Source organism: Apteryx rowi, unplaced genomic scaffold, assembly GCF_003343035.1.
Source record: "Apteryx rowi isolate R43461 unplaced genomic scaffold, aptRow1 scaffold_469, whole genome shotgun sequence".
Classification (NCBI taxonomy): domain Eukaryota; kingdom Metazoa; phylum Chordata; class Aves; order Apterygiformes; family Apterygidae; genus Apteryx; species Apteryx rowi.
In genome coordinates, this window is record NW_020450726.1 from 578,592 (window position 1) to 606,177 (window position 27,586).

The 27,586-nt window shown below is 35.7% G+C and overlaps 1 protein-coding gene across 1 annotated transcript in view; it reads left to right on the forward strand.

The window, feature by feature from the left end:
- DNAH5 (dynein axonemal heavy chain 5) overlaps positions 1–27,586 on the forward strand; it is a 146,874-nt gene that overhangs the window by 108,520 nt on the left and 10,768 nt on the right. Inside the window, exons 57-73 of the mRNA XM_026077914.1 lie at positions 68–182; positions 429–605; positions 4,111–4,314; positions 5,868–6,047; positions 6,949–7,086; positions 7,567–7,702; positions 9,171–9,487; positions 10,813–10,961; positions 11,477–11,666; positions 18,034–18,277; positions 19,393–19,507; positions 19,974–20,164; positions 21,478–21,599; positions 22,409–22,558; positions 24,296–24,541; positions 26,249–26,468; positions 27,170–27,375. Of these exons, the coding sequence (XP_025933699.1) occupies positions 68–182; positions 429–605; positions 4,111–4,314; positions 5,868–6,047; positions 6,949–7,086; positions 7,567–7,702; positions 9,171–9,487; positions 10,813–10,961; positions 11,477–11,666; positions 18,034–18,277; positions 19,393–19,507; positions 19,974–20,164; positions 21,478–21,599; positions 22,409–22,558; positions 24,296–24,541; positions 26,249–26,468; positions 27,170–27,375 (3,100 nt within the window). The remainder of the gene's footprint in view (positions 1–67; positions 183–428; positions 606–4,110; positions 4,315–5,867; positions 6,048–6,948; positions 7,087–7,566; positions 7,703–9,170; positions 9,488–10,812; positions 10,962–11,476; positions 11,667–18,033; positions 18,278–19,392; positions 19,508–19,973; positions 20,165–21,477; positions 21,600–22,408; positions 22,559–24,295; positions 24,542–26,248; positions 26,469–27,169; positions 27,376–27,586) is intronic.

Here is a 27,586-nt window from a genome sequence, read left to right on the forward strand (position 1 = left end):
ATGGAATAATCTGGAATGGTAAATTACATAGGGAATTGCATGCTTTTTCTTTGTATTTTAACTCCAGAATGAATACTGGCCTGGAGAAATTGAAAGAGGCTTCTGAGTCAGTGGCTGCTCTAAGCAGAGAGCTGGAGGTAAAAGAAAAGGAACTTCAAGTTGCCAATGAAAAAGCTGACATGGTATGTACAGCCTTCAAAATGTATCGCTCTTTAATTTTGTGCTTTTTATTTTTTATTTTACAAAGAGTAATAAGTGTTGAAAAGAAGGATCTYGAAAAAGTATAGCGGTGATGAAAGTCATCTTGTTCAAATATTCTGGTTTTGGAACTTGAATTCAACAAATGAAATTTTACAACAAAAATTAATACATTCTTCTAGCTAGGTATTTTCTTTAATATTTGGTGTGTGGGTTTTCCCATATTCTAGGTATTGAAAGAAGTTACTGTAAAAGCACAGGCTGCTGAGAAGGTGAAAGGTGAAGTTCAGAAAGTGAAAGACAAAGCCCAAGCTATTGTAGATAGCATCTCAGTTGACAAAGCCATTGCTGAAGAAAAGTTGGAAGCTGCTAAGCCTGCTTTGGAAGAGGCAGAAGCAGCCTTACAGGTTAGTATTAAAACTTTGGGCCAACTATAACATTTTTTACTGATAAGATGGGCTTCTTTGAAAACCAATATAAGATGGCAGGTACACCATCTAACTCATCTGTTGACAAAAGAAGTGTGCATATACGTATATGTATTTCATTTTTTTAGGTTCTGTTTTTCTTTTTTCTTCCTGAATACCAAACTCAAAATAGTTAAACAATTTTGCATCAAAGAGAAAGCTTTACCTTTCGCTGGAAACTGTGATGAACATTGTGCTGCAGGTTGCTATTACACTGATAGCAGAACATTGCTACTGTTAGGAAACAGAGTGTGTGTGCAATGAATGAAGAAGTAAGTGCCTTCCATATAACAACATTGCATCCAAATCTAAATCTCCTGTTTTGTTTTAAGCTTTCCCCAGTGAACTGTATTTTGACTGAGTTTGCTGATCTACCCTTTTCTGCCTTCTCCAGGAAAATTTTTTCTGGCTTCTGAGGAGTGGTACCCAAATTCACCATGAGACTTCATGTCTTTCAGCCTACTCTTTCTGTGAAGCTTTTAGAGTAGAGCGATACCACTCTGCCGATATCTTTACACAATACATCGTTAGTGATGAAAAAAGATTAATTTTTGTTGATCTTACATTATATATTTTCATGTCTGTTTGTCTGACTAAGAGATAATGTCTCACAAGGCATTTTGAGGGAGAACAGCAACAGTGGGAGCTGAAGCAAACCCAGTACTGGAGGCAGGCAAGGAACTGGCATGACAAAAAACAGACAGGAATGAAGGAAAATCCTGAAGTAGTGATGGATAAACCTCAAAGTTTGTAAGCTAACATCTGAGAAAAATCAACCTGTGAGATACCTTCCTATACTCTCAGAAAACAGAAAGCAAAATTTTTTTCATTCTAATGTACCTTTCTTTACAACTGTCCATGCTACTTCAAACGAGAAGCCCAACTGCTGTTTTGCCTTGCAGGATTGCTACCTCATAAAAGGACTAGTAAYGGGAGTGCTCTTGAAACTGTGTTTTGAGTCTGCCGTAGAATAAGACAGTCTAGATGTTTACAGGAGGACAATTACATTCCAAGAAAACCTTTCTGATGTGTCAAGACTACGCTGCAATTGGAGAGTTAAAAGCCAGAGTCCCTTTACTGACCACTTTGCTTTGGTGGCATGGGCAGGGTAATAACTGAATCATATTTTGTCAGTGCAGCCTGTTGGAGGCAATCAATTGTTATGTAGGTTTACTGGAAGTTTTTCCTTTCCACTTGAGAGACTGCCAACAGTGGTAATGGTTGAAGAATATTGTGACTTTCATTCAAAATAGCTGTGGCCTTTGAAATCAAAGACTTCAAAATCAAATATAAATAAGTTTTTATGGACATTCTGGATGTAGGACTTCACTTTGAGGGAGAAGTCCTTAACACTCTCTGACCGTCTTGATTCTTGAAGGACAGAGTGAAAATATCTGAATGAGGGCTGATGACATGACAGCCGATGAGAGTGGAATGAGAGCTAGTCTGGATTACACAATTCTGATACTTAGTTACAGGCAAGAGTAAAAAAAAACCAAACTAACCCAGAGATGGGCAAGCATTCCGACAAGTGCATAAACAAGCAATACTAGTTGACCAATGTCTTAGGTATGACAAGAGCACTGGTGTCCTGTCCTCTGTCCTATATCTTATTGCATTTTCTCTTCTGTTTTTGGCCAAAGATACCAAACCAAAACAATATTTCTCTTTTTGAATTTTTGGATTCTAATACACAAAGATCTGTCTAATATCCAAAAAGCTACAAAATCATTTTTGTGAGACTTCACAATGGAGAAAGCTTATTTGGCCTAATCTTAAAATTCTTGCATTTGCTATAATAAATTGTTTACATATTCCTAAAAGGGAGAAGAAAACTGTCATAAAAGTGAGCTGATCAGCATAGATATCTATAGTCTCACAATTCATTCATTCAGAAACTCACTTAAGAAAATTCTCTGTGCAAGTCTGTACAGGGCTGCATCTTTCATGAAATGAACTGCACAAATTACAGGCTGCAATCATTATGAATTTGTGAATTTCCCACTAGGGATTCCTTTCATGGAATTCTGCTTGCAATGTAGACAAGTATCTATTTAAATATTTTGATAAATTTAGAGGCCACTTCCCAGCTAAAAAATCCATAGTTTGTTATTTCAGTAAATTTTTACATATTCTGGGATATTTTGACATGACTGGTAGAGAATAGTTTTAAAGTATTAAATACTTTTTGTGTGAATATATATTGTCAAAGCCCGGTAAAACTTAGTTGCTCTTTCTCCTGCAATAATAATGACATTTTAAATACATAAGTAGAAGTAAAATAAACATATTAAATGTAGTTGTTCTGCCAAAACTTGGATGGTGGTAAAAAGGGCCAGTTGACTTACCTAAACATCACTAAGAAACACTGGTTCAGGCTCTCACAGAGATAATCTGGAAAGCTCTGCTGAATTGTCCAGTGCCCATTGAACCCAGCAAAAAGCAAACTATTGAAAGGGAAAAAAAGGAAGGTGATCAGGTGACTAAAATATTTTACAATCCCTTTCATAAAGTATAGCCACAGGTAATTAAAATCTTCCTCTATGAATTCTCAGTGAGACAAGTGCGAGGCTAGATGCAAGGTGTCATATCTCTTGCAATAGCCTGTTACTTATGGTTTGTCACTGTCATGTACCCAGGCTGAGTCAGCTACTTGCAAATGAGCAAAGCTTCTGTCCAAGTTGTATCTGTTTTAGGAGTGGGCCTATCCACTGGCAGTTATATTTTTCAGTGATTTCTGCTCTTTAGGTGGTTCAGTATGCACTACTGTTCAAGTCCCTGCTTCTCTAAGGACACACCTTCAATAGAGTGTTCTGATGGTCCTTTTTGATTCATGATGTACCCTACAGTTACAAGCTATAGTATTAGATTTGCACCCTTTGCACCTAGGTCATACTTAATAGGGCCTAGATTTTCATACATTATTGCAATTTCTTTAATTTTCTCATAGGCCTGCTTCTAAAACAGAAATATTCTCAGTAAGGTRAAACAGAAGGTGCAGATCGGTATGTGTGTCAGTCCTTCTCTCTGGTTCCTTTCATTCATCTCCATTTACCAAATATCAATAGAATGTATTTTGCTTTCTAGACTGAGTTCTGGTTACTGTATTTGCATTTTTTAAAAAAGGTTAAATTTCAAGATATTTCTATTCTGTTCTTTGCTCCATCAAAAAAGAGCATGGTAGTTTTAAGCTTTTAGGTGCCTCCTGGGGATAGCTCATCTGAGGTTTCCTAATAGTTGCCAGGAGGCAGTAGTCAAAATATTACTGGATTAGATCCTTGTAGCTTCATGCTTTTCGGAGGTAAAATCATTTTCAAGCAAAAATAATATGAATAATAATTTTTTTCCTCTCCAGTGGATTAATACTTTTGATGAACTTGTGCCCCATGTCTTATTAAAGGAGCAATCACAATAATTGCTTTTTTTCTTTGTTTGAACTTTATAGACAATAAAACCTGCAGATATTGCCACTGTCCGCACATTGGGTCGACCTCCTCACCTTATTATGCGTATCATGGATTGTGTGTTGCTGCTCTTCCAAAGAAAAGTGAACAATGTGAAAACTGATCAGGAGAAAAGCTGTACGATCCCATCATGGCAAGAATCTTTGAAACTGATGACAGCTGGGAACTTCTTACAAAACCTACAGGTGCTTCTATAACCTTCCCTTTCATGTTTTTTTCAACTGAAGAAAATTGGGAAAAGTGTTTGCTCTGTTGTTCACAGGAGAACAAATGTGCACGGGAATTAGGTATACAATATACTTGAAGTGATAAAGGCTTAAAAATCAGTATGTCATAATGAAATAAACTTGAATCCATCAGGCAAAGTCAGGTCATAAATCAATTATAACTCGTACTAAGTAAGGTAATGAAATTACCTTCAGTGACGAGTGATTCAAAGCTTTAAGCATTTGAATAGCCGTTATTTACCCGTTTACTTAAAGCTTATTTAAAACATCTGTTTTCTGTTGCCTAATTTTTCTTTAACTTTCAACTTTGCACCTTGTGTAGTGACCTCCAAAAGAATGGGTGATGATTAGGATGTACAAAATCAGAATTTTTGAAATTTGGGATTTTCAGCTCCATAGTATGTGCCTATAGAAATGAGAAGAGTAACTGGTGAATCAATCTGTGTTACTGCATAATTTAGACTGTTAATCTTATGATTAATCTACTTGGAGAACAAATCATACCTTGCCTTGCATCACTAGATGTCATTATCTCCGATTTCTGTATTTTAAGGAATATTGTCCTTATAATCCAAGGAATATAAAAAACTTTTTAAATTTCTACTTCAGTTAAAGCTTTCCTCTTCACTAGTGGTAAACTCCTGCAATTTTAATCACACTAAGAGTTTACTTAATCGATCTCTGATCCAGTGGGAAATCACAGGTGACATACTTGATCATCTCTGTACCATTGGTAGTGCCATGGATACCATTTATGTAGTATTCATGTTGCATCTACTTATGAGAGGATTTTTAATTTACTGTAGGGCTTCAAATATTTATTTCTTGTGCATAAATAAACATATTTCTGCTTCAGGGAACAGTTTTATCTGAAGTTCATCAATAAAATACTTTTGTTGTTCCTTGTAAGTAATCCTTTTAAGAAAAATTAACTTGTACAGATTATTTGGCAATGCAAATAAATTTAAAGGAGAAATTTGAGGGCTTTTGGAGAAGAAAATGGAAGAGATGTCTGGAGAAAAGATAGGGTCAGAACAAATTCTTTATACAGAAACAGATTCCACTAATGCGTTAGTGTAATTTGAGGGGAAAATATCTACATGCCCCTTGAAAGGACTCTTTTGTATGATGTATGTCCTTGAACCAGAGCTAAGCTTTCCCCTCTCCTTTCATTGAAAATTATTCAGTTATTTATTCAGTAGTAAAGAAAATGGAATTATAAACATGATCTTAGTAATATTTTGCACTGTGGTTTAGCTATGTAACCTTAGTGGTTAATATAGACAGTGAGGATCATAAAGGAAGGCAAATCAGTTTGTAAGAACATAGAAGACAATAGAATGACTTTGGTGAGTTCTCAGAAATGTGTGAGACAGAGAACTTTATATCAGCTGTTTTTAAATAACATTTGTAATCTTGATAGTGTTCTGTGTACACTAAAATACATATGTATGTTTTACCTATACTACCTGTATATTACATTCATTAGATATATTGCACATATTTTTTAGCAATTTCCAAAAGACACAATTAATGAAGAAGTGGTAGAGCTTTTGAGCCCTTATTTTGAAATGGCGGACTACAACATTGAGACAGCTAAGCGAGTATGTGGGAATGTTGCTGGCCTTTGCTCATGGACCAAAGCTATGGCTGTATTTTTTTCCATCAACAAAGAAGTATTACCCTTAAAGGTAAATCCGTTAATCAGTGGAAGAGGCACAAACCCCTTTCTCTTTCTCTTCTCCATCCGTGTGTGCACTTGAGGATTAAATGGGGTGGAAACATCAGCTGCTTTATTCCAGTTGGTGCATGCCTCTGTAGGAATTATCTTGAAAATCATAACTCTACACTCTGATATATTTGAAATACGCTGCCACTTGTAAGTTATCAAAATCATTAAAGAGATTATGCAATTTTATGCCTCTGGGCTCCTTCTGAATGGGGTTGAAGAAGCAGCAGTAATTTAATTCACTGCTGCAATTGCTTTACCCTAATTAAGTAAGAAAAAAGTCAAGATTTGGTCCTTCTAATATTCATGATCTGAGTTTATAAACAGAGTGTACTGAGACTCTGTCAGTGATATTTAGAGAATAACAGACCTAAATGGTCATTAAAAGGTAAGAATGGAAGTCAAGAAGGACATGGTCAAGCATGATTTTATCATCAAATAGCTTTGTATTTATAAAGTGGATGACCTAGAGTGAAACAATATTTGTGGGTAGAGGTAGTATCTTTAAGAGACAAAGCAATATTATTTGGAGAAAATAAACAGGCTTTTGGTGGCACCAGTCTTTTTGCAGGCCAGGTCAGACTAACTTTTATGTAAGATTTGGAGAAAGACTATTTTTCCCAGAATTTGTTCTCTTTTTTTTTTCCTAAGTGGTTTTAGACCAACTAATTAACTACTGTTACCTGCAGAAGGAAGTTAGTCTGTTGTAAAATTGAAATAAAAGGTTTTAATGAATGATGAAAACCCTACTGAGCAGGTTGATTTTCAAATGTAGTGCAGTGAAACTCTATCTGAGATACTTTATAGCAAATACTTTGAGATGTCATATGTGTGAATGCACTCTGTATTTGTATGCCTCATAGGCTAATTTGGCAATCCAGGAGAATCGCCTAACCACTGCTATGCTAGATCTGCAGAAAGCTCAAGCAGAACTAGGTGCTAAGCAAGAAGAATTAGATGTTGTGCAGGCAGAGTATGAAAAAGCCATGAGAGAAAAACAGGTGAACTTCTTTTTACGGAAAAGAGATTATTTAAATATTCTCTCTCTGGATTCAACCCCTCTCTTTCCCCCTGGCCCCCCAAATATTTTATTTGTGTTATTTTTTTTAGTGCCTACTACTGTAACATCAAGTTTCATTAATGTATGTTATCAGTATATAATGTATTTGAAATGCTGGGCAGAATTTACCAGAGTTAATAGTACCAGGCATTTCACATACCCTGTAACATGTATACCAACATGAAAGCTAGGAGCAAAAATATTAAAAAATTCAACTGCTTTTAGGACAGATGTTGATAGTTTGTCCTGATCATCCTTCCTCCTTCCCTCCTTCCCTCTCTCCCTCTACAACAATACAGTAAGTGTTTGAAAATACATTTTTGGGCTGTTGTTTAATTACTGCTTTTCCTGGGTGCAGAGGTTGTTGTGCCCTCTCATATACATGACTGTAAACCATATTTCTTGGTGTGGTCTTATCTAGACTTTGCTTGAAGATGCTGAACGTTGCCGGCATAAAATGCAAACTGCCTCTAGCCTCATAAGTGGCCTGGCAGGTGAAAAAGAGAGATGGACAGAACAGAGTAAAGAATTTGCTGTGCAAACCAAGAGGCTAGTGGGTAGGTATTTATCCACACCTTTGAACCTGGAAGCAAGTTAGTCACTTGAATTGTAATCAGTAGTGAAAATGAAAACATTTGATGTGAATTTCAAACTTTATCTTTATAGCACAGCTTCCCTGTTGCTAAAATGAGGATAATTGTTGATAATTCTCTTGCTAAAACAAAGGTGTAAAAAAAAGCAGTAGGAGCCTGAAGTTTATATTGTAAAAAACTATAACACAATTACACTGTATATGTGTTCATAGGATGTTACTTGACATGTATAAAATTCTGTGTGTATTTGGGATGCTGATGTTTTAACTGGACTGAAATTTGTAGGCAGCGGTCAAAAGAGGGTGATGTGTTATCAAATGACAATAAAATGTCTATAACTGAGAATGCAATTATATGCGACGGAGGCAAAGACTGATATTCAGATACTGATATGTATCTGTAGAAGTCAGTAATTGTCAATGCAGTTACTAATGTTCATAAAATTTTTGTTTCCTAAAAGTATGCTTTGATTTTATAAATAAATGCTTGAAAACTAAAGTACTTTGTAATAAAGGATTTATTGATTAGTTTTATAAATTAAATGAAATTTATCTTGTCTTTTACTGTGGCCTGAAATAACTCTCTGATGTTTGCCTTGAAATGCTGTAAGAAGCAGATAGTCACAGTTATGTTCTATTTGCTGGCATAATATATATGTATATTATTAGCTTATTAAAACTACAAAGTACCTTCTCCACACACTCATCATGGCTTTTTTAGTTATCTTGAAAAAGTATCAAAAATACTAGTACTCAGTATGAAAGTACAGCAGTCTTCTCCAAACTGGAATCCTGCATTCTTACTTCTGAGTTATAAAAAGTAATTATGGTATCATGAGACTTAGGAAGGGGACTTTTCAAGCTGACCAGAAAATTTGAACTTGTGTAATGCTTGCTTTCTTCATAATGATGTCTGTTACAACTTTTTGTTGTTAGCAGTGATAATTGTAGTTGATTTGTCTGTATTGAGCACTCCTAAATCAAGGCTTAATTTTTATTTATTTATTCAAAATTATTACTTTAGCCTGCTGTCATGATTGTGCAATGAAATGTTGAAATGTTAGAATTGAACATTTGTAAGTATGTTTTTGATGCCATGTCCTGACTGCGCAGGGTCTGGTGTTTGGACATAGACATTATGATACGTGTGCTATATTATCTTTTTGTTGCTGTGCTTCCTAGAGTTRCACTGTAAGGAAAAAGTAAGCATGACAACTACTGAATTGTAGCATTGTTTTAGATTTTGGATTTTTTTAGATTTTTGTTTTAGCATTGTTTTTAGAGCCTCGGGGAAAAGATTTGTGTTGTTTATGGGGCTAAATACTTTCTCCCAGTTATCATCCAAACAGTATGACAACCAGAGAAAGAAGCATCTCCTTCACAAACAGAATTTAAAAAGTTATAATATTTTGTCTGACATTTCTTTTTCTAAGGTGATGTATTGTTGGCTACAGCTTTTCTGTCCTATTCTGGTCCTTTTAACCAAGAGTTCCGCAATCTACTGTTAAATGACTGGCAAAAGGAAATGAAAACTCGGAAAATCCCCTGTGAAAACAACCTGAACCTCATAGAGATGTTGGCTGATGCTCCAACTATCAGTGAGTGGAACCTCCAAGGACTACCAAATGATGACTTATCCATACAGAATGGAATCATTGTCACTAAAGCATCTCGTTATCCATTATTAATTGATCCACAGGCACAGGGTAACATTTGGATTAAAAATAAGGAAGACAAAAATGAACTTCAGGTAATAAGAATGTTGGTACTTTCGTAATCCCTAGAAACTCTTTAGCAGAGAAAGCACTTGCCAAATTTGTGACTAAGGTTATACCTAGTAAATGCAGGTTGTTTTATACAATGCCTAATTTGGGCACAAAGGACATCTCAGTTGTATCTTGGTAGATTTAAGATTCAGGTAGCTATGAAAATGTACCTTTGAAGCTTATTAATACCAGTGGCTCAATTTGTTTAATGAATTTATTTTAATGAAACACAAACTACTGGAAAATATTTTCTCTTAGGCTGGATGGGTAATGTCTGATAAGGGCTGAAACATATTTGCTGAATGCTTTCACTATTAGAAAAATATAAATAAATGAAAGATATCTGAATCTATACAAGTCTCAATATAAATATATAAAAATGAGGATAAATGGCATGATATTGTTATATTCTCTTAATCATAAATTACTRATAATTTTTATTGTGTTACCATGAATGTCAGGTGCTAAATATTCTGCAAATATACAGTGAAGACAGTAATTGCCCCAAAACGTCATTTGAGACGAGACACATCAGATCAGTGCAAATAAGGGAAAATGAGAGGAATAAAGTTCTTGCTGGCTACATTTATAATTACACCAGTAACACAGCTTTTTTAAAAGGTATTCCAGAAAAAAATAGAGAGGAATTTGAAGGATAATAATAGAGTCCATTTGAGGGTATTAACAGGAAACTCCTGTCATTTCATGTTGATTGGTATCTCAAGGCAGAACACTTGTAACAAGTGCCTAGCCAGTCATGTTAAAAAATGGTGATTAGACTTGAACTGTGGAGTTACAAACTAAGCTGTATGTGCTTTGTGTACATGCTGACAATTAATCACAATTTTACTGAGGACTACTTTTAAAGCAAAGACTAATGGTTTGTTCAATATAAAACTCTAATTTTCAAAAAAAGATCCCTAGTCTTGGAACTGGCCTTGCTGCAATTCGACTTGGGGGAACTTTCCAAGATAAAATTAGAGACTGAGGGTGATGGAGTGTACCTGTTAATTTCTGGTCTAGTTGCACTCAGAGGATATCAAAACTTTTAAGTGCTCAGTATTGGTTTACTTCTAGTCTTGTACTAGAAGAATATAAATTTTAATTCAGCAAGATCTAGGAATATGGTAAACTGATGCTAATCTTTTCTTATGGTCACAATCTTTGCCTTAATCCTAGTCTAATCATAGGATTGTCATTCTTATTAGTAATTTATTTGAATAAAATGAAATAATCCATAGATACAAAAAAAAAAAAAGCTTGGTAACTGAGCAGAGCATACTATATAGGTCTGTGATTGTATTTTTAGATCACTGCTTTGAATCACAAGTATTTTAGACATCATTTAGAAGACAGCCTTTCTTTGGGAAGACCTCTTTTAATAGAAGATGTTGGAGAAGAGCTTGACCCAGCGCTAGATAATGTTTTGGAAAGAAACTTCATTAAAGCAAGTTCCACCAACAAGGNAAAAAAAAAAAAAAAAAAAAAAAAAAAAGCAACAACCCTAAGCACCCCCCCCAGCCGCCCAAACAAAATTAACCCTACTAAGTATATATCTCCAAAAGGTTGAATTGAAGTCATATTTAAATTTGAATAATGCTAATACCAAAAAATGAGTAGAGTTTAAGTTTGACCTCACAACTAGTTAATATATTAAACCTATAGTGTTCCTTATCCCTTTTCTTATGCTACAGTCTTTTAAGGACGGCAAGTACTGAGAGCTGCTTTTGCTTTTGTGTAGTGTTCTGTGTTTAGGAGAAATTATGATGAAAATTAACCATAATCAGAAGAATCTGTGAATGAGTCATCTAAAGAATTTCATGGATATTCTCAATAAATTCTTTGCACAAGACTTGCAATTTTAAGCTGGATCTTTATGCCTTTGAATAACAAAATGTAACCTTTGTTTCTACACATAGTACCTGAAAGAGTGCACTGGTGCTTGATGCCTCAACACTTCTTTTTAATACTTTTTTTAAGGTGAAAGTTGGTGATAAAGAAATAGATGTTATGAATGGTTTCAAACTTTATATTACCACAAAACTACCAAATCCACGTTACTCTCCTGAAATTAGTGCTCGGACCTCCATCATTGACTTCACTGTAACCATGAAAGGTCTTGAAAATCAACTCTTAGGCAGAGTCATTCTCACAGAGAAACAGGTAAAAAAAAATAAATTTATCTTCCTCCTTGCTATAATATGTATCTTATATCTATGCAAGGGTCTATGCAAAGGAAAATGGACTGCAGTATAAGACTGRTGTTCTTCTGTCCAGACACCACAGAGCTCATGGCAACATAAGCTGCAGGAAAGGACTTAGTTACTTCCTTGCTCCAAGGGSAAATGGTCTGACTACTTATTTTGACATTGCAGATGTATTAGTTGAGCAAGTCCAAATTCAGGGGACACCTCTAATAAACATATCACCGACAGTTCAGGAGGGAGGCTGGTTGGTGTTTTTTGAACTATTGGACACCCTAATTCCTGTAACTATAAGGTCAGCCAGTGTTGAGGTCTCTTTTATGTGGCCAGATTGGACACTATGCATCTACGACTCTGAGTATTTGCTATGATTTTGGCAACAGTTACAGTTTACCTTCACTGGGGAGGAGTATGTTTGTCGCCTTATTGTTACAAATGTGGAAGTCCTTGTTATATATATATATATATGAGACTTTCTTACTTAACGGCCTCAGTCATCTTGTTAAAGTCAAGTGGTTGCATTTCATCTTTGATCAGTCCATGGAGCTCATGAGAGAAATCAGGCTCCTCATTCAATGACGGCTTATGTTCTGCTGGACAGCTCCATTGCACCATCAGCTTCAGTTCAACCAGCTGTCAGTCCACTGTGTGATGGAATTATCACTGTCTGTCTGAGACACAGTGATATATATATTCACAAAGCCTCCTGACAAACCCTACCTCTGGGTCCTGTAATCAGTATATTCCTAGGAATGACAGTCATTTTATCAGCAAATTCCTCCAGTCATCACAGTTTCCTTTTGGTTGCTCAGTCCTTCTGTCAGTGAAAGTAATCATTGTAAATGGACTGGAGAGCCCATTCGAGCAGTCAGTTACATCGTCTCTGAAGGAAAAGTATCTAGGTTCTGACAGAGTGGTTGGCAGCCCTTGATCCTTCTCAGACCAGCTTCTCTTTCTGTTTCTGAAGGGGCTAGTGCATGTGTTCTCACTGCTTCCATACATTCTTGTAAAAGTGAAGAAAGATAATAGTAGTTTAGCTGTTGCACTTCTAGTTAAATATCTGTCTGCTTGCAACCCAAAGACTCTGCCTCTCCTGTCAGGTCTGTTATGCTACAGTTGAGGGTTGGTGTGTTTGTTTTCCCCATGCTGTTCTCATGGTGCTCCACTTCACAGCCTGAATCGTGAATAATTCTTTGGTATATTCTGTTCATTCTTCTCCAGCCCAGTTGAGCAAGCATGGTAGAAGGCCAGCGTGGTTGAACATGGAGCTCCTGACTGAGCTCAGACATGCAAAGGAAATAAATACATAGAAGATAAAATCCAGGGACAGCCTACTTTGAAGGGATAAAAAGACATTGCCCATGTGTACAGGAGTGGAGTAAGGAGAGCCAAAGCTCAGCTGGAGTTGAAGTTAGCAAGGGAGGTGAAGGGCAAAAAGAAAGGTTTCTGTAAGCACATCAGAAGCAAAAGAAAGGCTAAGAAGAGTTTGGCCCCATTACTCAATGGGGTAGGGGACAAAGGATGTGGAAAAAGCTGAAGAGCTCAATGACTTTTTTTGCCTCAGCTTTCACTGGTAAGATTTGCCTCCTAGGTCCCTGAGTCTACTAGCAGAGTCTGTGGGAGTCAAGCAGTACCCACAGTAAAGGGAGATAGATTTAAGGATCATTTATGCTGATTAGACATACACAAGTCCGTAGGATCAGATGGGATGCTTCCGAGGGTGTTGAAAGAGCTGGCTGATGTCATTGCGAGGCTGCTCTCTATCATCTTTGAAAGGTCATGGCAGCTAGGGAAAGTTCTTAATGACAGAAGAAAGGCGAATGTTACACCTATCTTCAAGAAGAGCAAGAAGGAAGATCCTGATAACTACGCTCTGGTCAGCCTTGCCTCAGGCCGCTGGGGAGATTATGGAGCAAATCCTTTTAGAAGCCATTTCTAAACAGATGAAGGACAAGAAGGACCAGCCAGCATGGATTGCTTTCCATGATGAGATGACTGGCACTGTGGACAAGAGGAGAATGAGTGAATGTTGTTCATYTTGACTTTAGCAAGGCATATTACGTGGTCTTCATAGTATCCTTACAGTCAAATTGGTGAGATATGTGCTGGGTAAATGGCCAGGAAGGTGGGTGGAGAATTGGCTGGACTGCCAGGCTCAGACAGTTGTGATCATGGGTGCAAAGCCCAGCTGGTGGTCAGTAATTAGTGGCAATCCTTAAGAATCTGTACTGGACCAATACTGTTTAATGTCTTCATTAACAACCTGGATGATGGTTTGGAGTGCACTCTYAGTGGGTTTGCAGATAAAGTCAAACTGGGGGGAGAAATAATATGCTGGAGAGTAAGGCAGCATTCAGAGGGACCTGTACAGGCTGGAGAAATGGGCTGACAGGAACCTCATGAAGTTCATCAAAAGCAAATGCTAATTCTTGCATCTGGGATGGAATAATCCCATGCAATAGCACACTGTCTAGGAAGCAACTCTGCAGAAAAGGATGTTGGAGTCCTGGTGGACGTGATGTTGAACATGATTCAGCAGTTTGCCCTTGCAGCAAATAAAGCCAACCACAAACCAGGCTGTATTAGTAAGAGTGTAGCCTTCCCCTCTACTCAATAGCAAGACTTCATCTTGAGTTCGGTGTCTGATTCTGGACTCTGCATTATAAAAAAAGATTTTCACATGTTGGAGCAAGTCCCTTGGAGACCCACCAAGCTGTACATGGGGCTAGAGTATGTGACACACAGGAGAACTGCGTTCATTCAACCTGAAGAAGAGAAAGTTAAGGGGTGCCCTTACTGATGCCTACAACTACCTGATTGGAGGACACAGAGAAGACTGCACTAAAGTCTTGGAGGCCCAAAGAGATAGGACGAGAGGCAATGGACACTAGCAGGAACATGGGAAATTCTGATTAGATATTAGGAAAAATTTTTCAAGTTCAGAACTTAACTGGACATAGCTTTGAGTAACTGATATATTTAGACCTGCTCTGAGCAGGGTGTTGGACTACATGGCCTCTAGATGTTCCTTCCAACCCAAATTATTCTATGATTCTGTATCTTTGCCAATAAATAGAACATAGCTAATGAGTGGATATGCTGTGCTCCCTGGACCAGCTTCCTGAGTGGTGTACTCACTCCTGCTTTGATTCTCACCATCTTGGGATAGTTCTTCAAGATAAATAACAAGTTGACCTCTTGGTAGGCAGGGGGACTTTCACAGAATATGTTTACCACTTTTCAGTATGATTGACCTCTGTTTTTGCATCCCATAGTTCATATGTTCCTGAAAGGGTCAATTTGGACATATCCCGCTGTCCAAAAACTAGTTTTCCTATGATAGGTAGTTCTGCATTTTGGGAACTTTTGGGATCTGTCTCTTGGACTTGTGAATTCTTGCTACCTTCTTGCAGCCTTTATTTTTTATATTTGGATTTGGATTTTAGCAATGTGACTGCTTGGAGATACCCAGTTTTAGAATGTATGTGTGGAACTTTTACCCAACAAGGAGAGACTGCTTATCAGAAAGTAGTGTTCTTCATGGTGGTACATACATTTATATCGCTGTTACTATTCCACTGTCTCTGATTCTGCACAGAGAAGGACTGAGAGTTAGACATGCCATGAGGAGAGGAGGGTTTACAGCACATAATTTAAATATTTTGCAAAGTATGACTTTCCAGTCCTTTGCTGTCTGGTGTGCCTAAAGATAGAATCTGTGTGTGGTCTATATCTCAAAGAATGCTGATTACTGATAGGTACTTTTCTTTTCTACTGTCATGTTAAACCAACACTTATCTGTAAGATGTGAGCTAAGCCCAAGAAGGTCAATGGGTAGCTGGTATATCTGTATGAAGTTGATCCTATTCTATTTCTTGGAATAACTGGATTTGAGAGACTTGATATATATCTGAATGCAGACACTGTTTTAATGATATAACTGTTTTGACACATTTGCTGTTACATATTTTGACAAAACTCTTCCTTATTTAGTGTTGTAGGAATAGATATGATTAGTTATGGAGTTGTAATGAAAAAAATATTTGTGGCTTTTGGAATTTTCATATTCATATTTCCAAATTTGTGTCAGAAAAAGTCTCCAATTTTGTAAGAATCGCAGATTCTTACACTTGTGCATYATTTTGCAACAGGATTATTTAAGCTATTTAGCAGCTTTTATATCTTACTAATATTTACAAGATCTAGCAGTGTTTGGTATAGCCTATAAAAGGACATTACCTTTTGAAAGCAATTCCATAGAGCTGGATTTGAAATAGCCTCTTCGGTGCTCATTCCTTGTATGTATGTATGTAGCAGCTTGGCTTACTTTCTTGTATCATTGATGTTGTAGCTGGAAATTACTGAACATATGCAGAAAACTTTCATGTGTATCAGAAGTGGAGTTTCTTCCTGATCTTCATTCAGTATTTTAAAAGCTTAATATTTATATATATTGCCACTTAAAAATCTAAGGTTACTTGCTTTAGTTTGGTTATTCTGTTTCAGGCTTGTTTCTCAGGCTCTTCTTGTGAGGAAAGCTTAGCTTTCTGTTGTTTGAATATGTTGCACTCTAAAATATGTTTAACCTTTTAAATTGAACTCAGCAAAACATGAAATTTAATTTAGCTCAGACTGATTTTTCAATATGATAATTATTATATTTAACTGGCTGCTAACATCCTTATAATGCAACACTTTAAAAAATTGTTTCTGCTTCATCAAACCTGAATAATGCTTCCCTTGCTTCATAATTGCTACCTGCTTCTTTTCCTTTAGCTCCATTAGACGTCAGTTGTTTAAAATGGAGTTACCTGTAGTTTTCTTGCCTTTTTACATCAGTACTTCTAAGAATATTTTGAATCTGTTTGTACATCTTCTAAGTTATGTGATATTTACATTATTCTGTGACAATAATCCTGATAAATCTTTTCTACCTGATGATGTGTTTTAATATAGCTTTTGTGCAGTCACAAGAAAAGAACATAAATCTGGTAATGAGATGAAGATGATTGTTTACAATTTCCTCCTTAAGATAAAAGGACTTTGTTTGCAGGAACTAAATGCTTGAAATACTTAGGAATGTTAGCAGAATATGTGAATGTTACCATTTCTCTGGGAGAAGTAGCAGCCTGTTGCTAAAACTGAATATCAGGAAGCCTGAATGCAGTGCTAAGGTAGACTTGGCAAAGGTGGAATGAACACACTGCTTTCAGCTTTGGAGGGACCTTGTAAAAACTGTTCATCAGACCTCTGTAAGCCATGGAGTACTTCTGTAGACACAGATAATATCTCTACTATCTGGCTCACTTAGTATTGATAATCAGGTGAAAATTCATATTATCCTTATCCTATGAAAGACTACTAACCCTCCTTCTCCTTTTTTCCATCCTTTTTACCTCATTGTATTGAAAGATTGCACATTGTTTTAATGGAATATTTTTTTTCTGAATGACTCATTTGTAATAATTTTTTTTTTAATTATAAAAGTAGTAAAGTAGGAACTGAAGAAAATATTATGTCCTCTGAAGAAAGTATTTTTCTAGATATTTTAAATAGTTGTTCTTATTGTGTTTATGTAAAGCTGGTATGCAGCATTTATCCGTCTTTTATATGTTACCACTGGAAAACGAAATAGGTGTTTAGAACTGCCGCACAGCTTGTATTACTATGAAAATAATCAACTAAATACTTCCAGTGAAACAACTAAATTTGAGTGCTACATGCTTTCTTTTATTAAGCAGTGAAGCATTTTAGTGAGAGACTGAAGTTATTCTTGTTTGATGGAAGAGTATTTTAAATGCCCTTCTTGAAAGGTTGGATGCTTGAATGTTGACTAGGGATGCTTGCTGTTACTCAGACTGTATTTTCAATAGGGTATGTTGTTTGTAATGTCACTTTTGAAACTGATACCGTGATATGGTGATTGGAAAACAGTGCATAAATGAAGATAACACTAGATGGAATGAAATAAAAACCTATTCTTGGAAGGGTGGTTGCAGAAACAAGAAATGGAAAGAGAAGAAAAATACTTATTATTCTGAACTTCTAGATCTATTAGGTCATAACACCAGCATGGTCCACAGAATTTGTTGAAATTTTTTCTTAATACATGCTTATATAGCATGCTTAGAAACCTTGTAATAGAACTACTGTCAGAAATACCATTGTAAAGCTGGAATTTTTCCCCCAGATTGGTGCAGTTATTCTTGACCTACACTGCTTCAGTAGAATCGGTACTTTTAAAATTAAATATCTTTGGTAATTCAAGTTGTGTTTTGCTTTTGATTGCTTGCGTGTTTTTCAAATATTACCATGTATTGCAACAGGAACTAGAAAAAGAAAGAACAGATCTTATGGAAGATGTGACTATAAACAAAAGGAGGATGAAAGAGCTAGAAGATAACCTTTTGTTCCGACTTACAAGCACTAAGGGTTCTCTGGCAGAAGATGAGAGTCTAATAATTGTATTGAGTAACACTAAGACGACTGCTGAGGAGGTAACACAGAAGCTGAAAATTTCTGCTGAAACTGAAGTACAGATCAACTCAGCCCGTGAAGAGTACAGACCTGGTGAGGGCAGTTGTAGGTAGTGATGAAAGACTAATGACTGGAGCATGTGGTTAAAAGAGCAACACCTAGAGCAAGAGAAATGACAGGATGAAAACAGGAAGACCGTAATGGGTGGGAGGGAGCTGTGTTTTTCTGTAAATAAAGTGGATCTAGGAAATGGCATATTGAACTGTGGTGGAGAAAATAGTCAGTATTTTGTTTCACGTGAGATTTATAAAATGGAGTGATCTGTTCTGTCCTAAGACTTCCCACTGCTCTATATTTGAGGGTACCAGTCCATCAAGTCTATTGGAGAAGAAACTTGGGAAAACTTGATCATTGTTTCTCAGTGACCTTCTCAGACGCTTTTTTATGGCCTGGCAATGAGACCAGTGTTTAGGGTGAAACCTGATTTTTGCATTATATCTGAAGACACATTGAGTTTAATGTGTTGACATTATTTTAGGGGACTGTATAATGGTAAATGCTTTGAATCTGTTTTGATGAATACTTTGTGTTTCCTGCCATGGATCCTTATGTTATAGTCAACAAATTTCATCATTATTTTTTTCTTTTTTTTAACTGAGAAGTGAAAATGTGAAAAAATTGGGAAAAAAGTGCTTTTTAGGATTAAAAATTATACCTGCTTAAATCATTGCAGATTTTGTAAAACTGTTGCATTTAAAAACAATAGAATTGGCTGCTGAAAGTGAGCAAGTTAAATCAGTGCTGAGTATGTTTAATCAATATAGTCCATTTGGCTTTTATAAGACTCCTGTAAAAGTCTGCATGAGAAGTTTGTTTGGATCTCAAACAGTGCTTCAAACCAACAGATTTTTTATATGTATCACTGATGACTTGTGTATCCCAATACAGCATCTTTTTGCTCTCCAAAGATGCTCATATTTGCAAACTGGATTTTATATAATATGCATTAATTACAGAAAAGATTTTTCTGCTGTTGTATAAATGAGGATTAAAATAGTATTTTAGTTATTTTTCTGGACAGTAAAGAATGGAGCAACTCAAAGATCTTGAGTTAGTATTAATATTCTTAAAATCCATGTACTGGCTATGAAGTTATAGTCTTTTGTTCCGCATTTCTACTTTGAACACAGTCTTGTTTCCTCTTTCAGTTGCAACTCGAGGCAGCATCTTATACTTCCTTATTACTGAGATGAGCATGGTCAATGTGATGTATCAGACTTCACTTCGGCAGTTTCTGGGGCTCTTTGACCGCTCGCTAGCCAGGTAATTTAGCTAACCAGAAGTATCATTTGTACTTATTCAGTCCTGAATGTGGTTCTAGTACCGTAAAGATTTGTTGTAAACTAATACCACAAAGAGGGGTGTTGCTTGTTACAATCTTGACAGGAATTGCCAGTTTAAATACCCATAAGCTTTTGTTTCATATTTACCAAGGCAAAGAACCTTCATATTTACTTACAGTCCTTGAAAAGTTATTAGCTAATTAAAACCATTATACCGAGTGAATTTTCAGCTCTGCAGAAAGACTTAACTAGAAAGGAATTTTTTGTTGTTGCTTCAGTCTGAAAGTTGTTGCCAGTTTGCTGTCTGATACTATGTCTTTGTGATCTATTTATTTTTAATATTTTCAGAATTCTCAACTAGGGCTTTTTGTCTTTACATAGTACTCTCTTTCATAAAGCCTATCCAAACAGACATTCAATTCAACTGCAAACCTTACTTCCAACAGATCTACCAAGAGCCCTATAACTAGCAAGAGGATTACTAATATTATTGAACATATGACATATGAAGTGTTCAAATATGCTGCCCGAGGACTCTATGAAGAGCACAAATTTCTGTTCACATTATTACTTACCTTGAAGATTGATATACAGAGAAACAGAGTGAAGCATGAAGAATTTCTTACACTTATTAAAGGTCGGAGCCACTGAACAATTTTAAGTAGAGCRTATATATTACTGTAGAAAAACTATGAGCTGTGGTTGTATCTCCTAGCCAACCTGCTACTTCATTCTGCACATGAGAAGTCAGTCAAGTGAAAGAATATGTTTATCATTCTCTTTTGGTGACAGACAACATCATATGGWAGATTTAGTTTACAGGGACACATTGAGTTTTGATAGCTTAGCTTTGAGAATTGTGAGAATTTAAAAAGCAGAATTGCTTAGTATCCTTTCAGCTAATATTTGTCTGCTGTCTGAATACCATTGGGTATGTGGTTTGTCTTTGAAAAGTTATTATGCTAAACTACTTTTAGCTTATTTGGTAATTGCAGGAGGATTGGCAAGCAAATAGGAACTGAAAATGGTGTTAACCCTTTATAACAATATGAAAGTCTTAGCTGAACATGACAAGTTCATGGCTTTATTTTTAACTGTATGCAAGCACTGTGCATGTTCACTGAAAAGCTTGGAGGCACTTAATATTACTTTTCCAATGTTCTCCAAGAGTGCAAGATACTTAATTCTCTAGGCAACAGTTATTTTTTTGATTATGACTGTTAATTTTTCCATGTTGAATCTTCAGAAACTCTTCATTTCTTAAAATGTGCATTTCCCAGCAAACATTTATTTTGAGACACTCTGCACAAATAAATATTTAAGTAAGTCCTCAAGAGAGAAGCTGGTTAACAAAGATTAAGCGTAAGATGCATAGTAAACAAATTTGCCAAACTGTAAGCTTTACTTAACCATAGATGGATTGACTTTTTAAGGCAGAAAATCCCTGCATTCTTATGTTTACAAATCTTGATTCTTATAGCTCTTGTTTTTTTAATTTCATGTTTGCTTTCTTTTAGTTTGAGTTGAAGTCCAAAGAAGGTAAACGTACACATAGGCTACATTATTACTTTACATCATTAACAACAACAACAAGTTGAACTAAAAAGCTGAGCTTCTTAATTTTTTTCTTATAAGCTCAAGTTTATTCTTTTACAATCAAAAATAAATTTAAATTTTGATAGGAAGCTTGTATGAATTAAAAAATGTTATGTTTTAAAGTTGGATGAAAAATAAGACTTGAAAATAAACTTTGCCTGTTACCTACTCAGAAATTTCTTTATGACTATCCTTATTTATTAAGAAAAGTCTTTCTCCAGACTCGGAAGACTTCTCAGTTGTATGGAATAGTCTTGCAGTATCTAGCTTATACTCTCCAAACTTGCCCTATTTTTTTTGTCTTTTGGGCGTCTCTGACAGTTCTAATTATAGCTAGATCCCTACTTTTTGCAGGCGGTGCTTCCCTGGACCTTAAAGCTTGTCCTCCCAAGCCAGCTAAATGGATCTTGGATATGACTTGGCTGAACTTGGTGGAGCTCAGTAAGCTTAGACAATTTTCAGATATTCTTGACCAAGTAAGTAACAGCTTTTTAAAAGCACTCTCTTTTTTAAGAGTGATCATCTGGTGAGGATCAAGGCATGGAGCCAGAAAACTAGCTTATTTTATAAAACAGAATGAAAGTGATAGACCAAAGGTTGTGAGTAGCAGCCCTGACTGCTTAGCAATCTGTATTGACAAAAACACTGAAAAAAAGCAGTAAAATGAGAAAAAGGTAGAAAGTTTCACACTATACAATTATAATACTTCCCAGATAGGCATACACCTTGCCATTATTCAGCTTGCATAATGCAGCTTGACTCTTCTTCCCGAAGGTTTTTAGACTTTCTTGCATCCCTGTTGTGCTTTCTTAGACTACATTTTATCATGTCTATTCCAATATTATTCTGTTTACATGARGTAAGGCTGAGGGAAGAAGTACTCAGTAAATTCAATACCTGTATGAACAGTCTTAATGGACATTAAGTGTATTGTAGTTAATGGAGGAAGTAAATTGCATTTGGTATACATTTACGGTCATGTGAGGAGCAGATGTACCTAGTGTTATCAAAGCTAACAACCTAGTTATCTGTGTGCTGACCTTGCTATGCCATTATATTGTTAATGGAAAATACTTAGTAGTAGCCCATTTTTTCAGAATATGAATATTTAAGGGCATCACTGATTAGTACAATTTTGTACTAAAAATCTGAAAGCTTATTCTGTCTTTTTTAATAGCCTTGCTAAATCTGTCTGTGACCCTCATTAAAAGTTTGTGAGCTGGTAGCTGTTGAAATATGACTTGTCTTTTTAGTGAGATTTACTCCTTTGATGGTATAATTGCAGATTTCCAGAGCAGAGAAACAGTGGAAAATCTGGTTTGATAGTGAGAATCCTGAAGAAGAACTTGTTCCTAGTGGTTATGGTCAATCCCTGGACTGCTTTAGACGTCTTCTTCTTATTAGATCTTGGTGCCCTGACAGGACCATAGCTCAGGTACATTTATATAGCAGACATAGTCTATTTAGGTTTCACTGGAATAACTATTACAGGATCACAGTTCATTACTTTTTTGTTTAATGCTAAAACTATTTTTGTAATGGACCTTTACATTGAATTTTCTGAAATTCTTTTCAGACAGAAATTTATGCATTCATGGCAGGGGCATTGTTAGTAAAATGATTTCAATATACTGAAGGAATATGAGCCACTGCTTTTATTGTGGAGATAGGATTTTCTCTGGAAAATTGTTTGTTTGTCCAGTTCTGCCATATCAGTTCAGAAGGTATTTTTGGCTGTCCTTGCTAGTATTACTCACTGGAATTGTAGAAGTATCATGATATTCAGCTGAAGTAAATCTTTTCATGATCTTGGTAGGCTGAGGGAAAATAAAACATGAAAACAATTTAACTGAAGAACTATTTCTTGCATGGAAAAATTATTAGACCCACCTTAGAAAAATCTATAAGATAGTCTGTTTAAAATTTTTATTTTCAAACCATTTATGTAAAAAGGATAGAAATATAAAATTAAAGCTTAATCAATGGTAAGACCTATTTTTAAAAATGTCCACCTCTAAGAACCTATTTTTATCTTTATGTGCTTCTCCAATGGCAAGAGAAGAAAAATGATGCAGTTGTTGACAATTCCAGTGTGATGGCAGGCAATTTACTGAAGCAAAACTCATCCCTAATTGTGTGATATTCATTTCATGGATGCAAAACTTTAGACATTGTGACTGGATTCAGAGAAAGTCTGAGCACTTATTGGTGTAGGTGCAGTCAACAGAAGCTTAAATGCTGCTATGTAATGAATACTTCAGATGTGTGCTGTGTGTCTGAAACCAGTCACACAAAATTCATGTTCCCTCAGTTCTGTAAATGGGGACAAGATACTCTTTCTGGTTTTCTGAAGACTGATAGTTTATCAGGTTCTAAATGCTGCATATCTTTTGTCTCTGAGATGTAACACAGAGTTGTTAAAGGCATTATTACTCAGTCAGAAGTCAGAAGTACAGGTACTGAGAAAGAACACAAAAAAAATTATCTCAGACTGTTTGAAAAGAGCCTGTTATATTTCTTAGTAATAAGAAACACTAATCTAATAACTTTTGAAATAAATAAATAAGAAATACCAGAGATGGTCTTACCTGTTCCTCTAGAACTTAGCAACAGCTATTTTGATCATTATTACTATTAATTCATTATTTGTTTAAGCATGAAGATGTAAAAGACCTCCTAAACCTTTGATGCATATCTTCTATCCTGCCCTTCTCTCCTTTTGTAGCATTTGGAAATGAAAGTTAGATTTTTAAGCTCAGAGTGTTTTTTTGTTTTTGTTTTAGTTCTCATGTTAGATAATGGAGATAACATCCTTAAAAGATTAAAAGCTTTCTGAAGGTTTTAATAATTTAATAATTAATAAGGTTATTATTTTTCTTATATTATAATTATAGGTATTGTATGTAATACATAATATATGCAACAATACATACATAGTAGAATAATTATTTTATAAGTTTTAACAGATCATGTTAGGCTGTAAAAAATAAAGCATTTAAAATGCATTGTGTTATGTTAACATGTAAAAGTAAATTCATTGCATGTGTGCACTTCTGATATAAACTTAGAGCAACCTTTGCTATTTGGTTTACTTACGTTTAGTGTTTACACTTGGAAGAAAACAATATTAAATGATTATGTAGCAAGTTCAGATTTACCCCTTTTAATACAGGCAAGAAAATACATCATTGACACTATGGGGGAGAAATATGCAGAAGGATTCATTTTGGACTTGGAGAAGACATGGAAAGAGTCAGATCCACGTACTCCTCTTATATGCTTTCTTTCCATGGGCTCTGATCCTACTGACTCAATCATTGCTTTGGGAAAAAGACTGAAGACAGAAACACGTTATGTTTCCATGGGCCAGGGACAAGAAGTCCGTGCCCATAAACTTCTGCAGCAGACAATGGCGCATGTAAGAGGCAAAAACAGAGTTGTTTGTGTATCTATATTGGATGGTTATAAATGAAAGCCCTGTCATGAAATAAAGTTGTTTGTATGTGGTTAATGCTGATGCAAGAACATATATTTGTTTGTTTGAAGAGGTGTCCTAAACAACAGAACTGTACTTTCACAGTCTTTAAATTGGCCAATGCAAACTTTTTGATGTGCAAACATCAATATTGTTCCTATTTAATGGAGTTTTTGCTGTAGGTTGTGACTGATGAGCATGTCTAAATTTATAAATTATTTGGATTGCATAAATACTAAATATGCATCAAAAAGCACTTCACATCTTTTTTCTTTGTATTTTTAGTAATACAAGCATGGTTTATAAAATGGAGATGAATTCCATATATATTATTGATTGTTACATAACCTCGAGAAAACTGAAGCTTTATAACAAAGCATTTTGTATTGCTGTAGTCTGAATTTCGAATTGGGATGGACAATCTGATAGCACAGGCTTTTTTTTTTTTTTTTTTAATTCCCCACCTAAATCACAGCAGAATGAAGAAAAAAACAAAATGGGGTAAATTCAAACTTGCAGCAATTCATAAACATTTTAGAATTCTGTACAAGTGTAAAGGTTTTTTTTTTTTTTTTTTTTTTTCCTACACAAGTAGAACACATAATAATTAAAGAATCAAATTTCCTATATGAGAAAGAAAACCTGAGATGTTCCAATTTAACATGCTTTGCCTATTGAGTGATAGTACTGCTATGCCTGCTGATGTGAACAGGTTAACCTTCTTGTATTCCTGAGTTATGAACTTCTTCCCTGTCTGTATTTTCCTCTGACTTTTGCCTCAGATTCACATTTGACACCTTCACATTACCGGCTAATTAGCAGAGCAGGTGAGAAGAACCATATACAAAAGATAAAGGGAAAGAGCTTATTTCATTTATTTAAGAAAAAGGCAGTTATTTCCCCACACTGTCTCACATACCCTCTTAATGAAGAGGTATGTGAAACATCTTAATGAAGTGCAGTACTTATGTTTGATAGCAATAGATTAACACTATGTATGTAGGTTGATTCCAAGCCTGTGGCCCTTGTGAGAAACCAGGCTTAGCAGCTTGCTCTGTTTACAGAGTTATTTTTGAGCTCCCTTATCAAGGACTAGTGGAATTATGGGTGTAACTAAAAAGTAAGATTCATCTATGTATGTGCTTATCGGGTCTGTGACCACATCCAGACATATTTTAAACTTATTTAATTGAGAAAGAAAGGTGCATTCTGCAGAGGGACTACTTGAAAAGACCAGATTGGACAAATAAGGAGTTCCTGCTGAGATGATTAAAAATACAAAACCAAACAAGCTAATAAGCCCCACAAAAGGACCAGCCCACAGCTTGGCTTAGCTGAGCTTTCTCTTGCAGAAAAAATATTTTGCTAATTGCACATATACCATTACTGCGGATACTGGTTTCCATTTTCAGATATATGTGGAAATATTGCTTAAGGCTTTGGTTTTGTTTTGGTAAGCCAATGGTGCAAAATTGACTGGAGGATTCCTTCCTTTAACAATTCTCACAAGCACTTGAATATAGTATATTTTACTATAGCTTAGGTATGATGGCTTTGTTCCTAATTTGCATTATAAATGAAGAGTGATTTTAGTGCTTTCAGTTTGCAAACACAATTGATGACTGAGTATATTCTGCTGTTTTACACTAGGGAGGCTGGGCACTTCTGCAAAACTGCCACCTCGGACTTGACTTTTTGGATGAGTTGATGGACACTATAATAGAGACAGAGACTGTCCATGAAGGCTTTCGTCTGTGGATGACAACTGAAATTCACAAACAGTTCCCAATCACCCTTCTTCAAATGTCTATTAAATTCACCAATGAACCACCACAAGGACTCCGAGCTGGACTAAAGCGAACATACGGTGGTGAGTGTGGAGTGTGAGAATAGTAATGATTCAAAATTAAATGCTGCTATTTTTTGCACTTTCTGATGCTATCATGTGGTCATGTTGTAGCTACTGATAGTACCTATAAACTAGTATGAACAACCATGCACATCAGTGCCAGGGCACAGCTTGATCCTTGGTTTGAGCTAAAAGTTGAGGAAAATTAAAAGAAAGGGAAGATCTACTGAAGTTCTGATGCCCTAATTGGATAGCAGAAAACAGAAATAATTTTTCTTTTCTCAAATATTGGATTCTAATAGCTCAGTTGAAATGCTTCTAAACAGTTTAAATTGTTAAGCTCCTTGTCTCTTTTGATAGAAAAAACACATGTTAATCTTTTTGACTCTATAAAGAGCTGACTGTTAAATGCTCTTCACATTGGATGCAGTGAAGAAGGTCTATAATCAAAGAGTCTGTGGAGAAAGCAACTTATGTGAATTCAACCATTAGAAAACTGAGGGTTTGAATTTGTCTGAAGTTTACTCTTTTAATTTTTGCTACCCAATAATAGGCAATAAACTCTGCCTCCAGAATAGAATACTTCATAGAGCAATAATTTCCTCTTGGAAGAGACTGGAATTCACCTGAATATCTCCAAGAGTGGTGTTTTAGTACTGATTTGAAGTAATTTTGAAAATACTATTCCTGTGTTTTTTATAAAGCCCACTTATAATCAATAGGTGTCAGCCAGGATTTACTAGATGTCACTAACATGGCACAGTGGAAACCTATGTTGTATGCTGTAGCCTTTCTGCACTCCACTGTTCAAGAAAGACGCAAGTTTGGATCTCTGGGTTGGAACATACCCTATGAGTTTAACCAAGCCGATTTCAATGCCACTGTGCAGTTCATTCAAAACCACTTGGATGGCATGGATATCAAGAAGGTAATTAACATTTTTTGGGGGAAGGTGGTTTAAGCAGCTCGCTTAAATTAGACTTTTAATCCTGGGCATGTTAACCATCTATATTAACTTGTGCATAAAAACAAAACAAAACAAAATCTCTCTCCCCCCAAAACTTAAGAAGTATAAACATGTTATAATATAGACCTTCTTTACAACTTTAATTATGTCATATAATTAAAAGTGGGTAACT